Raw genomic sequence first — 13,781 nt, 5'->3', positions numbered from 1 at the left:
GAAGAATAGAACAATATTGGACCTCTGAAAAATATAAGCATACATATGTATTCAGTACTTGGTTTGGGCCCCTTTTGCAGCAATTACTGCCTCAATGTGGCGTGGCATGGATGCTATCAGCCTGTGGCACTGATGAGGTATTATGGAAGACCAGGATGCTTCATTAGCGGCCTTCAGCAATTCTGCATTGTTTGGTCTCATGTCTCTCATCCTTCTCTTGGCAATGCCCCATAGATTCTCTATGGGGTCAGGTCAGGCGAGTTTGCTGGCCAATCAAGCACAGTACACTGTATACTTTTCAGAGGTCCGATATTGTTCTATTCTTCAATCCTTGTCTTCTTGGTTCCATGTAATATTCTAATTTTCTGAGATTGTGGATTTGGGGTTTTCGTGAGCTGTACGCCATGATCATCACAATTATAACAAATTAAGGCTTGACTTATCTCGCTTTGCATGTAATGCGTCTGTCTCATATATCAGTTTCACCTTTTAATTTGCATTACTGAATTTAATGGACTTTTGCACGATATTCTAATTTTCCGAGTTTCACCTGTAGACAGGGTTTAATTTTTATTATATTATTATTTCTTGTTTGCACAGTCAGACAGGTGTTATTGACTGGTTTGTTTTATCCAGACATCAAGTCCTTCCCAAGGACCTGGGATGGCTGAATTTTATTATCAATATTGTTGTTATTATTATAGATATCGTCCCAAAATATAGGCTGTTCCCAGTAAAGTTGCTTTTTGTAATTGGCTGATGGTGATTTCTGTGGCCCCTATGGTTTTAAGGTGCTTATTATTATTATTATTATTATTATTATTATTATTACTATTACTATTATTATTATTATTATTATTATGGTTCATGGGCTCAGGTCTATATGGGAGCCCTGTATGTGCCCTGGGAAGAAACTCTGTTCTTGAACTGTAAGTGTGTGGAGGCTGGCTGCAATTGCTGATTGCCAAGGCCAATGTACTTTGCATATGCTCAGAGATATTTTTGTACATTATATAATACTAAGCTCAATGCCCATCAAAAATGATGGGAACCATTTTTGGTTTTCTCTTCACTTATGTTAGTCTCCCTCCCTCCTTCTGTCCTTTCTTTTTATCTGGAGAAGTCCTCTCCTTCTCTCCCTCCCCTTTTTCTGGCCCTCCACCTCTACCTTTTCTTCTTCCTTCTCTTCCACCTTTTCCCCTGCACTTCTCCCTTCTCAGCATTCCCTTTGGCTGTTTGTGACAGTTGTAGGTTTTATGTGTTATTTTATAGATTTTTGTGGGCATCAGTATTTTTAACTGTGGTTTGGTGTGTTAGTGACATAGTTTCTTGGAAAGTCAGCCTATATTGCTGGTCGATATGAGCATTGTGCAAAGGAAAGTAGGTGTGGATCTGAAACACAGAACAGCAGAATATTGCTGGCTGCTTACCCTCCAAAGGTCTTGCCCTCTACTGGAAAAAATGCAATTAAAGGTAATTAAGCTTCTAAACTGATGGTTTTTTGTAGGAGGATGGAGCGTTTATCAGGTCTGGATTTTCTAAACTCTTAAATGTCCTAGAAGGATGGGTTTTGGAGCATGAGCAACCAACCCATGGCACACACCTAGAAATACATATAATATATAACAAATATAGATTCCTCTATATTTGGCTGGAGAAAAACAATAGCTGTTAAGAGGGCTGAAAGTGGCTTAAGAGAAGCTTCACTTTCCATAGCATATGCTTGCCACGCTGGCTCTTCTGAGCAAACAGGTCATTCTGGCTTTTGAAACAATGCAAAAACCTGCCACATCTGTTGGACCGGATGGAAAAGTGGGGCAGATGAACACATCCCAAGCAGCAGCACTGACACTTTCAAACTTCCTTCAACTCTCCATTATAGGTATCCAGCCTGTTTCTTCAAAGAGAAGGACCTGGCTATATTTGGGATACTGAATGGGTGTGGGTAAAGGAGGAGGGTTGGGAATACAAGGCCAACAGCACCTAAAAGAGTGTTTTTAGTTCTGCTTAAACTGCTAAAGGAAGCATTTCCTAAAGTGGGCTGGACCCAAGACACATGGACCACTGAAGGCCAAAACAAGCATTGGGATTCTGAGTCATTTCCATGCCCGCGTCACTCAGGGCAGAGGCGTTCTCTGTTCTCTTCTACAGATAGCAACTTCCTTCTGGCCAACGCTCAGGTGCATCGTGGCTTCCCCATTGTCTACTGCTCTGACGGGTTCTGTGACCTCACGGGCTTCGCTCGGACAGAAGTCATGCAGAAGAACTGTAGCTGCCGCTTCCTGTACGGGGGTGAGACCAGCGAAGCCGTTCTGCAGCGCATTGAGAAAGTGTTGGAAGGCAAACAGGAATACCAGACTGAAGTTTGCTTCTACAAGAAAGGTGGTGAGTTGTGGGAAGCCACTTGTGAGGAAACTCTCTTCCGTCCTCCTGCCCAATCACAATTCATTTTGGCGGGGCTTGACGGGAGCTGCAGTTCAACAACACCTGGAGGGCCAAAGGTTGCCCTCTGCCTACCCCCTGGGGCCCTAGACCCTGATACTCCTTTTCTGTGGTCAAGAGCCACAGAATGCCTGCCTCCCCCAGTGAGGGTGAATTCTGCCATTGTCAAGGGCAGAAATTGCTTCGGCGTACAAAATGCAGCATCGTGAGACTCTTTAGCTTTCTTCTTTTTAAAAGCGAGTTTCTAGTCCTGAAGACTGTTGGCTTGAAAGTGTGTGGTTTTTCACCGGAGGGCCTATAGCCCAGTGACAGAGCACACATACCTCGTACACACAAGGTTGCAGGTTCAGTCCTCTTAACCTCTAGACCCAAGCAGGACATTGGGTAGCAAGGGTGGGAAAGAGAGGCCCCGGAGAACTAGTCAGAGTAGACAATACAGCCCTAGATGAACCAATGGCCTGACTTGGGATATGGCATCTATTTCTTCATCTATTTGTTATTATAAGAACATAAGAACAGTCCTGCTGGATCAGGCCCAAGGCCTGTCTAGTCCAGCATCCTGTCCAGGGGCGTAGCTAGGGAAGAGGGGGCCTGAGTTTGCCCTTCTCCCTGGTGGCCCCTCGGAGTGAGGGAGATAATGAAGAACATAGGGAGGGGTGGAGCTGGGGGCCTGGGTTCTTTGAACCCATCCGCTCAATTATAGCTCTATCCCTGATCCTGTCTCACACAGTGGCCCACCAGATGCCTCTGGGAAGCCCACAAGCAAGAGGTGAGGGCATGCCCTCTCTCTTGTTCTCTCTTGTTCTCGTAAAACAACAACAACCCCCAAACAACTTGAATAGCACTCATAAGAAAACCATCTGAGTAAAAATGGGCCAACATAAGACTAATAGCATTGCTAATGAGTGTTCTTCAAATTGTGCATAGACTATTGATGGTGTTCTCACCAGTGTTCCCTGTAACAGAGATTCACAGATGTTGTTGACTACAAGTCCCAGCATCCCCAGCTGCATGGGCCTTTGGCTGGGGATTATGGGAGTTGTAGCCAACAACATCTGGGAATCCATCTTACAGGGAACACTGGTTCTCACATGGATTTTCCTTTTTGTCTATTGATGTTTCCAGTTGCCTGTGACAAACACATTCCTTTAAATATGCAGGGAATTTGTTTGTATAAATACATTTTCCTCCTTAAGCTTCAGCCTCCCTTTTTTGCTTTTTAAAGCTCCTACTGCATCATGCAATCCATAATCTGCCTATCTGCTCTGGAGATTCACCCAAGCCTATTTAGTCATCTATTGGATGTTTGCAAAATCTTTTACATTTGGACCAAATTTTAGCATCTGTGGTCAAGCCAGTGTAAGGGTGGTTTCGCCTTTTTTGTTTTACAAAAAGTATTTGAATATGTGTGAAGGCCCGCCCCCCACTTAAAAAGAATAAAGGGTAGTGTGGTTTTTTAAAAATGATCTAAAGATAGAGTTGCTTTCTATGCATGTGCAGAGTGCTTTTTGCCCTGTAAGAAGAACATCTGGAAAGCAGAACTGTTCAAAAGCTTGTCATTGGAATTTTCATAGAGAGTTAGTTTAGAATATGTGTATATCACTTCTCAACAACAACAAAAAGTTCATAAAGCAGATGACATAGTGGAGCAACATAGAAATGTTTACCTGTCCCAAAGGGGCTCACAAATTCTTTTTAAAAGGGGGGGGGGATACCAGCAACAACAAGATGCCATGTGAGAATGAACAGAAACAGTTGCTCTCCAAATATGAGAACACCACCACCTGAAAGATGCCTCTTCTACCCAGTTAGCAGAGATCTGCAGGGTCATTCTTAATATAAGTCTAAAGATGTCTGAAAGAAGAGATTCCTTGTGAGTGATTCAGCTTCAAATAGGGGCAGCTGTGGATGTGCATGGCAGCTGATGCATGTGATGCAAGGGTTTGGTTTTTTCCTTTCCCTCTTTGGTGCAGGAACAGCCTTTTGGTGCCTCCTGGACATCGTACCTATCAAGAATGAGAAAGGCGAAGTGGTGCTTTTCCTCTTCTCTTTCAAGGACATCACCGAGAGCCGTGAAAAGAGTCATCTCAATGAAAAACCAGATGGTGAGGCACTAGTGGGAGAGGGTTGAGCACAGGAAAGTCCTGAGGGTTTCTAGGGTTTCAGGGGATGGGGGCAATGCTCAGTCACACAGAGCTAAGGCCCCTGAGCCCTAGTCTTAAAGTATGAGCCACCTTGGATTTCCAGGGACGCTTGAATAACTTGAGATTCCTCTCCCCACACCGCCAGGATTCATCAGGGTTGTGCATATCCCTAATTGGTTGATGTGTATTCTGCCCCCACAAAAGGAAACACTCCTTTCCCCTCTTTGAACAAGCCCCAGAGGTGTGGAGAGAGGATACATGCATCATTCAAGCTGCCATTTTTCACATTTCTACATCTCGTCTGAAGATGCACATCTTCACTTATGCATTTCCCTTTAGAGAAAATCTGGAAGCATCAAAAGTGGAAGCACGATTCCACTTCCCATGCTTCTGGATTTTGTTTGAAAGTGGGAGATGCTGTGCATATATTATTCTCCTATAGAGAGGTACACACATCTCTCCTGGGAAGTTGTGGGTTCTTGTACCTGGATTGGGAGATGTGCACTTCCTCATGGGTACCATTTTTGACACTTCTCTTGAAGACCTGAAATGGTTCAATGAGAAGGATTGCCTTGAAGAAGATGGAAACTTGATATCCTCCATAAGCAAAATGCAGCAGAAAATTGTCCTGCACAAGTCTCAGTGAACTGAATGGTAATGGTGTAAGAGGATAAAAGTACACTTGCACAGCTCTCATTTATTTCAGTGGGGCTTACAGAGGATAATTTTCCACTGGGTTGTATTCAATATCTGCTCGGCAGGGAAAGGAAATCAAAGTGCATCCAAAAATACTATGTTGGACCAAAGGGAGAACCTTTCAGATGTCTGGGTGAGGTTGCCAAAGGGGTTTTGTGCATTCTTGATTGCTGGAGGACTTTAAAAGCAAGTTGGGCAAATATTTGATTGGTTTCACTGAGGTGGACTCAGTCTCTGGTCTTCTTAGATTCTCCTGTGATTATCTGCAGTTCTGCATCCCAAGATGCCCAAGAGAGGAGAATGGGTAGTTCTTTCACCCAGGTGGCCCAAGTATTCAGTGCCTGAGGCAAGGAACTAAATGCTGCCTAGCCTCATGTCCCTGGTGGGGGCAACCTCTTTTCCAAACCAACCCTTACAAACTTTGGAAGTGGCATGGGGGTGCAAATAAGTTGCCAGCAGGCTCTTCTCCCCTCATGCTTCTTGCAAGCTATGCAAGAAGTGTGAGGAGAAGTGCTCTTTTTAATTCTTGCAAGGACCTGATCGGTCCTAATTTAAGGGCTGCTCTGATTATGGTGATGGGGAGCATTTTGCTGCCCAGCTGATGCTCCAGTAATCAGCTGCCTGAGACAACGGCCTCACCTAGCCTCATGAAAAGACTGCTTTGATAAAGATAGCATTAAGCAGGATTCCTGCTGCCCAAAATGGATCTGATGGGCCAACAGAGTCTCATCTAATTATCTTATCTCATGACTAGAGACCTCAAGCCAAAAATTTGGCTGGTCAGTTAAAATCACTATGGGAAATTGTGCTCCTTGCCATCTCTTCAGAGTCCTCACCCAGAGTCCTCCGGCTTCCAGAACTTGCTTGCCTGCTCACAGCACATACAGCTCCTTCTCATCTGAGGGCCCCATGTGAAGTTTTTGTCCTGTCTAAACTGACCTCTCACTTCACTTACAGAACTGCCCTGTTTGTAAATGTTCTATTGCTTTGTGAATTTTCTACAAAGTTCTATGTTTGTGAACCCTCCATGAAATCACAACAGCTCAGTCAATGGCTGAGGGCAGGGCTTGAGCACAAGAGATAATAGCTGTGGTTTTAACCACCTATACCAGGGGTTCTCAAACTTGGGTCCCCAGATATCACTGGACTTCAACTCCCATAATCCCCAGCTACAATGGCCAAAGGCCAAAGGCCATTGTGGCTGGGAATTATGTGAGTTGAAGTCCAACAACATCTGAGGACCCAGAAGTTTGAGAACCTGACTTACACATATGATTCTGAAGCCATCATTTCAGGATGGAGTGAGGAGACCAAGGCACAGTGATTTTCCAAGGTGAAGACACAGGAAGGCCAACAAGGATGACATAGCTGTGCTGAGGCCTACATTCACAAGCCACTCCTCCTGACATTGGAACGATGACTTGTATCCCACTTTCTCCTCTTCCAGAAAAGCACCGGTGTAAGAAGGCAGGGAGTTCCCACCTGCGGGCAGCCAGGAAACAAGGACGCACTGCTCTCCATCACCTTGCCAGCCAGTTCACCAAGAAGGATCAGACAGAGATGAAGATCGATAGCGTAAGGATGAACCTGCTTGGTTGTGGAGACGGTGAAGAGGCGAGATCCCTGTGATCCTCTCTTTCACAGCTTTGCAACTGTTGGCGCATTCGTAGTCCCAAAGTTTTCTCTGCTCACTCCCCAACACATGTCTCCCCCTGAAAGAGAATTGTTTCATTCTGAACTGTGTAATGGAGGGACAGAGGTGGACTAACTCGCCCAAAGTCCTGTGTGAGGCTATAGCTTGCCTTGCACAGTCCCCTGCAGGTCCAACCAAGCTCTTTATAACAGTTCTGTGGATTAGCTAACCCTGATGTGGAGCCATTAATTCCCCTCCCTCCCTCCCATACTGCACAGCCCCTAGACATGTGCAGTCCACAGATGTAATTTTGGGCAGCAGCCAGTGGCGCCGGTGTTAATAGCATTAAGCCCACCACTTTGAAGGCCACTAATGCCACAACCTCTGCAAAGGGTCACCTTTCAGTTGCACGCTTTACTCTCTTGAAGCAACTTGTCCCAGTGCCGGGAGAAGTCCAACAGATATGCAAAGATGTTCCATGGGGTCAGAGAGTAAGGGAATGAAATCCCCACAATTCTCTCCAGAACCTTGTTTTATGGAGAATGGTGGCCGAGAGTTTGCTAGGCAGGTAAATCAATAATAAAAAGAGGGGCAGAGCTCAAGCTTCCCTGGAAGTCCTGAACTTGACAGCTGAGTTGGCAATAACTGTGTAGCGGCAAGGGCAAAGAACTCCACACACGCAGAGATACTCTCATTTTGACTATATTGCATGGTCCATTGCTCAGCCCTGCCTTTGAAAAGAGGCTCCATGGCTGAGCCCTAATTGGGATAAAGGCCTTGGTAGTATTAATGGTAACAAGTTGTCCTGGATATTGAGAGTTATCCCACAAATTTTTGTTTTGGGAAGGAATGTGGACATGAGTGGGTTGCTTATGTGCCAGCATGCAAGACAAGTGTGCAGTTAAGCAAGGATAGTGTCTGGTTTGCTTATTGTTGAGCTGCTATAAACCAGAGCTGCACAACTTCAGCCATCCTGCAGATGTTGGACTACAGCTCCCATAATCTCTGATGATTGGCTTTGTGTGTGGGGATGATGGGAGTTGTGGTCCAATAACACCTGGAGGGCCGAAGTTGTGCAGCCCTGCTCTAAGCAAAGGGGACATGACTTGGCTTTATCATTATGGCTGTCTGCAGCGCCCAGCACACTGTTAGTGAAGTGAAGTTGGGATGCAGTAAGGCAGTGGTTGCTCTCTTTTACTTGGCTGAATCTGAGGTTCTGTTTTTTGTCGCATTACCAGCACATGCAGGTTTGTTCAGTTTTGAGGTGTCCCCCTAAGTCCTTTTGGTTGTGCCCTCCTTTTGTTCCAAGTGGATTTGGAGTTTATGGGAGGGTGGGGCAGGAAGCTGGATTTTAAAGATTTGTTCCTAGACTGCACACAAGAGAGTTGTACCATGCACCTGCCTGCTTGACTTTGCCACAGGACTCTGTGTTTATGTGTGTGCTTGCGGAGTTGGGGTGTGTGTGTGTGTGATGCCTGGCAATAGCTGGGAAACCAGCCCTCACGTGAAGGGCCATCAACCAAGACCTCTGTGCTTCCCCTTTGCGGCTCCTCATGCCTTGACAGCTGTTCCCCCAATGACCGAATGCCAAGACAGATTAACAAGCTCTGGGTTGTATGAGGGAAGGGTAGTGGTTGGGAGCCAGCAGAGGGGGTGGGAGGAGGGAGAGGCACCGCTAAACAACAGCCTCAGCAGCTGCTCTTGCTGACCATCCCTTCTCGCTGCAGGCAGGGTAAACCCCTTCCCTGCACTAAGCAAAGCCAGAGACTGACTTACACTAAGCTGATAATGGTGGCCAACCCCCACAGGGGGCTGGTTTCCCAATCCTTATCCACACTTGTGGCGGTGGGGGGGGAGGTGCTAAGGAGCTTTTGGGGGGGGATGTCCAGGAAGAAAATGGTCCCAAGGGGATTATCCCAAAGGGTGAAGGCAGTGGGAACTGAGCGGGATGGGGGAGGAAAAATGCCTTCTGATTTCCAGAACGGGTACAAATCTGAGAGATGTGTAGCGATTTGGGATGTATGACAGGCAGGGGGAAAGAGGGCTTGTACAAAAGCCTGAGATCGGGCGCTGGAGAAATTTACATGATCTTGGCATCCCCTGCTTCTGTGTCGCGGTGACCCATGGAGCACTGTTCTTCAATAAGTGAAAATTCACAGAGAAGGAGGAAGATATTTGCATTTTTTCAAAAGCTTAAAATAAGTTCCATCTTGCAAGTCAGGTCCAGGGTCTCAAACGGCTGCATACTACTGCCATAGTCTTCCCCCATCCCACCTCAAAATGGGCTATTTATCTAAGAGCAGCTGGAACATCTGTGGCAACTAAGTGGAACGTCTGTGTTCACAGACAGTGCCTTTCTGATTGACTGGCTGATTAAATTTATAAACTGTTTTCTCTATTTGTATTCAAAGCAGCACATACGTCTAAAATACAATATAAAGATACAATTAACAGCAGCAGCCATACACAAAGGGCACATGATAACAGGAGTCAGCAATAAAATTGATGTCAGGCAAATGCCTGTCTAAGAAGGAAAGTCGTAACCTGATGATGGAAGGAAGGTGCAGAGGAAGCCTGCTGGGTCTCTAAAAGGGAGAAGTTCCATGACCAAGGCACCACTATTGAGAAAGGCCTGTCCTGGGTCACTGCCAAACACAGCTGGTTCAAAATGCAGTAATTAGGCTCTTAATCAGAAGTGGCTGGAAAAACCATATTATGGCCGTCCTTAAGAAGTTGCCCTGACTCTCAGTTTCTGGGAGCAATTTGAAGTGCTGCTGTTGACCGTTACAGCCTTAAACAGGCTGTAATGACTCTTAGTTTGATCCCGAGGAGACAGGACCAGCATCAGACTCTGTCCCAAGTCTCAACAGCAGTCCAGAACTTGAAGAAATCCCTGAACAGAAGCCCCCAGAAATAGCATCCTTGGAGCCTAAGCCTGCCCACACATCCCCACAGAGAGCTGGCCACTCCCACACTGGGGATTTTCACTCCCTGGTTCCTGCACAGTGGTGCCGACAATGAGCTAGGCAGGATGTGATGGGGAGGAGAAGTATCAGACTCCCAGGCAGAAGTCTGGCCCTTTAAGACTTCTCTCTAGGTTGGGAGGTGGTGGAACCTGGGGGAGTAGTCCAAAGGTAGAGATATTTACATTCTCACTATATCTCTGGCCTTTGTCTGCGCAACTTGTCCTTTGGAGCTATCCATGGTGCTGCAGCCCAGCCCTGCCAACTTTTCAGTCTTTTAGGTTCTTCTCTGTGGTACAAGCAAGGACATCTACAACCGGAGCCCTAGCTTTCTGAAGGAATTCTGTCTCCCAGTGCTGCTCTGCTGTGAATGCCATCACCATCAGAAATTTGAAAACTGGCAGCTAGATCTGTCCAGAACCTTCTCTGTGGTAACACCTTCGCTCTGGAACTCCTTGTTTAGTCAGTTCCCTGCCAGTATCTAGAGCAGGGCTGCTCAACTTCGGCCCTCCTGCAGATGCTGGCCTACAACTCCCATAATCCCTAGCTATTGGCCACTGTGGCTGGGGATTATGGGAGTCGTAGTCCAAAAACAGCTGGAGGGCCTTAGTTGAGCAGGCCTGATCTAGAGAGATGGTGAAAACTGTCCTTGTTTGAAGGGTTCCCTCCCCCCACAATAGTAGCCCCCTTCCTGGAGCTAACAACAGGTTTTGGGGGGAAATTCATATCACAGTGCAAGGAGAACGGGTTAGCTCCCCTGTTTAAATGCCACAGTTTTGATCTGGATTGGAACAGGGAGCTCAGATGCTATTTTGAAAAAACAAGACCACACACACACACACACACACACACACACACACACACACACACACAGATGCTCAAAATGTCACATGAAGTTTGACCCGAAGATTCTGTGTGTTGATAGAGGCTCTTCTCTCCTCTCTTCTCCAGAATGTCTTTGAAAACAAGCCCTCGGTGCCAGAGTATAAAGTGGCCTCCATTCAGAAGTCGCGTTTCGTCCTCCTCCACTACAGCATCTTCAAGGCCCTGTGGGACTGGCTCATCCTCCTGGCCACTTTCTATGTGGCTGTGACTGTTCCATACAACGTATGCTTTACTGACACAGAGGACAATTTGGCGGCTGCCCGCAGCACCATCGTCAGTGATATCGTAGTGGAGATGCTTTTCATTGTCGGTGAGGACAGCCAAACAATGCCTTCTCCCAGTGGGCCAGTTGTGTAACTAAGGTGGGGAGAAGGAGTGCCTGCCCCAGGACAGGGAAATCCAAATTGGGCATCAAAGGTGGTATAATATAGAAATCATATCATGTTAAAGCAACATTGCTTAATTTAATGTTGTATTGAGAATTAGCGAAAGTTTTAAAAGTGTAAGGCTTTCTGTTCTGTTTAGAATATGTGAGGTTGTTTTCAGGATGGTAGATAAAAAGCCGGACATTCACCTGCTCCAGGACTTAGTGAGGGCAGCAGACCAGGGAAGATGCCACCATCATGGCTTCTTATTGGCTCTGTCCCTTTTCCAGCATTCAGTCATCAAACACATTTGTGTGGGAAGAGAAAAGTGGAGATTTGTGACTCTTCTAAGACGCCTACCAATCTCACCCTAGGTGGGCCTGGCTTCCAGCAAGGAATCCTGGATATGGTAGGGCAGGATCTAGACAAAAGTTCTCATGATTAAGTCTCATGACGAATTGAAATTAATGGGACTTGTGTTAGCCATTACTAACTTATTGATTTCAGTGGTGTTGAGTCAGTCATGACTTAGTTTGAAACCTGCCCCTCAGTTTGTGGGGGTGCTAAGAATTAAACATCTTCACCAATCTACAAGTTTCCAGAGTTCCCTGATTAGGAGTGGTGAAAGTTAAACAGGTTTGGAATGGATTTTTGGATATGTTACGTCTGGAGTTTATTAGCTGAGATCTCTAAGAATAGAACCTGCATTATTCAGAGGCAGCATACATCTGATAACTAGGTGCTAGGGAGATCACAAGATGCTGTGGAAAGCTATCTCCATCTTGCTCTGCTGGTGTAATTCTTAGGGACGTGTCAGGGGCAGAGTGCAGGACTAGGTGGACACTAATCTGACTCAGTAGGGCTCTTTTTGGCTCTCACATAGTTCTTGTACTTTGATGTGACACTAGCGATGTAGTTGCACATTCAGAAGTGCAGGTGTTCTCCATGACAGCCCCCATGTGCAAAAAAGTCCAGAAGTACCGGCGCTCCACCCCTGCGCGCTCCCCTTCCACTGTATCCCTGTGGTGACACAGTACGTAGACATGCTGTGCCCTCTTTCTGCATACCAGTTCTTTATTCTGTGTCCCTGTAGAGCAGGCCTGCTCAACTTAGGCCCCCCCAGCTGTTTTTGAACTACAACTCCCATAACCCCCAGACACAGTGGCCAATAGCCAGGGATTATGGGAATTGTAGGCCAACATCTGCAGGAGGGCCGAAGTTGAGCAGCCCTGCTGTAGAGTATGTAGCCTTGGCACCACACTTATTGAGTGGTGGGGTAACTGGTGATCAGGCAGAATGGGAGCATGTGTGCAGTGTGTGTGTGAACTTGTCACCTTTTCTCTCTTGCAGACATCATCTTGAACTTCCGGACCACATACGTCAGCCAGTCGGGCCAAGTAGTCTATGATACCCGTTCCATCTGCCTCCACTACGTGGCCACGTGGTTCTTTGTGGACTTGGTTGCGGCCTTGCCCTTTGACCTCCTCTATGCCTTCAATGTCCCAGTGGTGAGTGACTCTTTAAATCTGCCCCTTGGCATCCCAGCTATTGGAATGGATCCAATCCTTGCGCTGGAATTGCTCAGAGAGCTCTACTCAGAGGCAGGGCTACCACCGCCATGAAGCAGGATGAAGGGGGCAAATTGCAAGCCAGTTCTCGGGGGCAACACAGTAGCCCTCTACCTCCTAGGGATGGCCTGTACAGAAAGGAAGATGAAATGCTGCCCAGGGATGTGCAAACAGATTCGACAGTTCGAGGTCGAACTGAACCATACCCTGTTCGGTCCAACCCTGGACCGAACACCCCCCGACTGTTTGGGGGGGGTCACAGATTTCTTCTAACTTACCCCCTTAGGGAGAGTTGTTGGGGGCAGCGGGGGGGGATCCATGGAGGTTCCCCCTCACTCCGCCGGCCTCTCTTGCAGCCCAAACTGGCCCGTTCGGCTGGCTCTTCGGCCCGTTCAGACCTTCCCCCTCCAGCACGGCAGCCATTTTGGAGGCCACCGGGCCTACAATTGGCTTCTGCATGACCCAGGCCATGCAGAGGCCAACTGTGCAGGCGTGGCGGCCTCCATTATGGCTGTCACGCCGGAGGGGGAAAATCTGGACGGGCCGAAGAGCTGCCCAAACGGGCTGGTTTGGGTTGCAAGAGAGGCCGGCAGAGGGAGGGGGAATCTCTGTGGATCTCCGCCCCCCCCCGCCACCGCCTCCAACAACTCCCCCAAAGGGGGTAAGTTATAAAAAATAATATAATTTTTTTAAAATGTCATGAACCACCCCACCAGACTGGATGGGGGGAGGGTTTGAGGGGGTGCCGGGCTGAAGTGGCCCGGTCTGGTTCAAGTCTGCTCTGGACTCAAACCGAACCAGGCCAGCTGTGCACATCCCTAATGCCGCCATGCTGCTTTTCCTCTCCCTTCTCCATAGAAAAGGAAGAAGGAAAGAATCTGAATGTTTGATCATTTTACTAGCAGAAAAGTGAAAGGGGAGAAAAGGGAGAGGGTACCATTTGGTGCTCCGCTTCACTCAGCAAAAAGTCGTGGACTGGTACTGCCCAGAGGCCCCACCCCTTAAGCTGGATGCTCAGCAGGAGATGCTTTCTGTGAGGATGAATGTGATCATCATGGTAAAGTGACTCACAGAATGTAATCACC

At 47.1% G+C, this 13,781-nt stretch overlaps 1 protein-coding gene across 4 annotated transcripts in view; it reads left to right on the top strand.

The window, feature by feature from the left end:
- Window positions 1–13,781, top strand: part of KCNH4 (potassium voltage-gated channel subfamily H member 4) — a 67,762-nt gene that overhangs the window by 16,484 nt on the left and 37,497 nt on the right. For 3 of the 4 annotated variants that reach the window (XM_053258744.1, XM_053258743.1, XM_053258746.1), the window contains exons 2-6: window positions 2,152–2,385; window positions 4,416–4,547; window positions 6,730–6,857; window positions 10,830–11,073; window positions 12,479–12,636. In XM_053258744.1, the coding sequence (XP_053114719.1) occupies window positions 2,152–2,385; window positions 4,416–4,547; window positions 6,730–6,857; window positions 10,830–11,073; window positions 12,479–12,636 (896 nt within the window). The remainder of the gene's footprint in view (window positions 1–2,151; window positions 2,386–4,415; window positions 4,548–6,729; window positions 6,858–10,829; window positions 11,074–12,478; window positions 12,637–13,781) is intronic. The other variant, XM_053258745.1, reaches the window with a different exon arrangement.

Source organism: Hemicordylus capensis, chromosome 6 (assembly GCF_027244095.1).
Source record: "Hemicordylus capensis ecotype Gifberg chromosome 6, rHemCap1.1.pri, whole genome shotgun sequence".
NCBI lineage: Eukaryota > Metazoa > Chordata > Lepidosauria > Squamata > Cordylidae > Hemicordylus > Hemicordylus capensis.
Note: the sequence above shows the minus strand (reverse complement) of the source record. Positions and strands in the feature narration are given on the sequence as shown.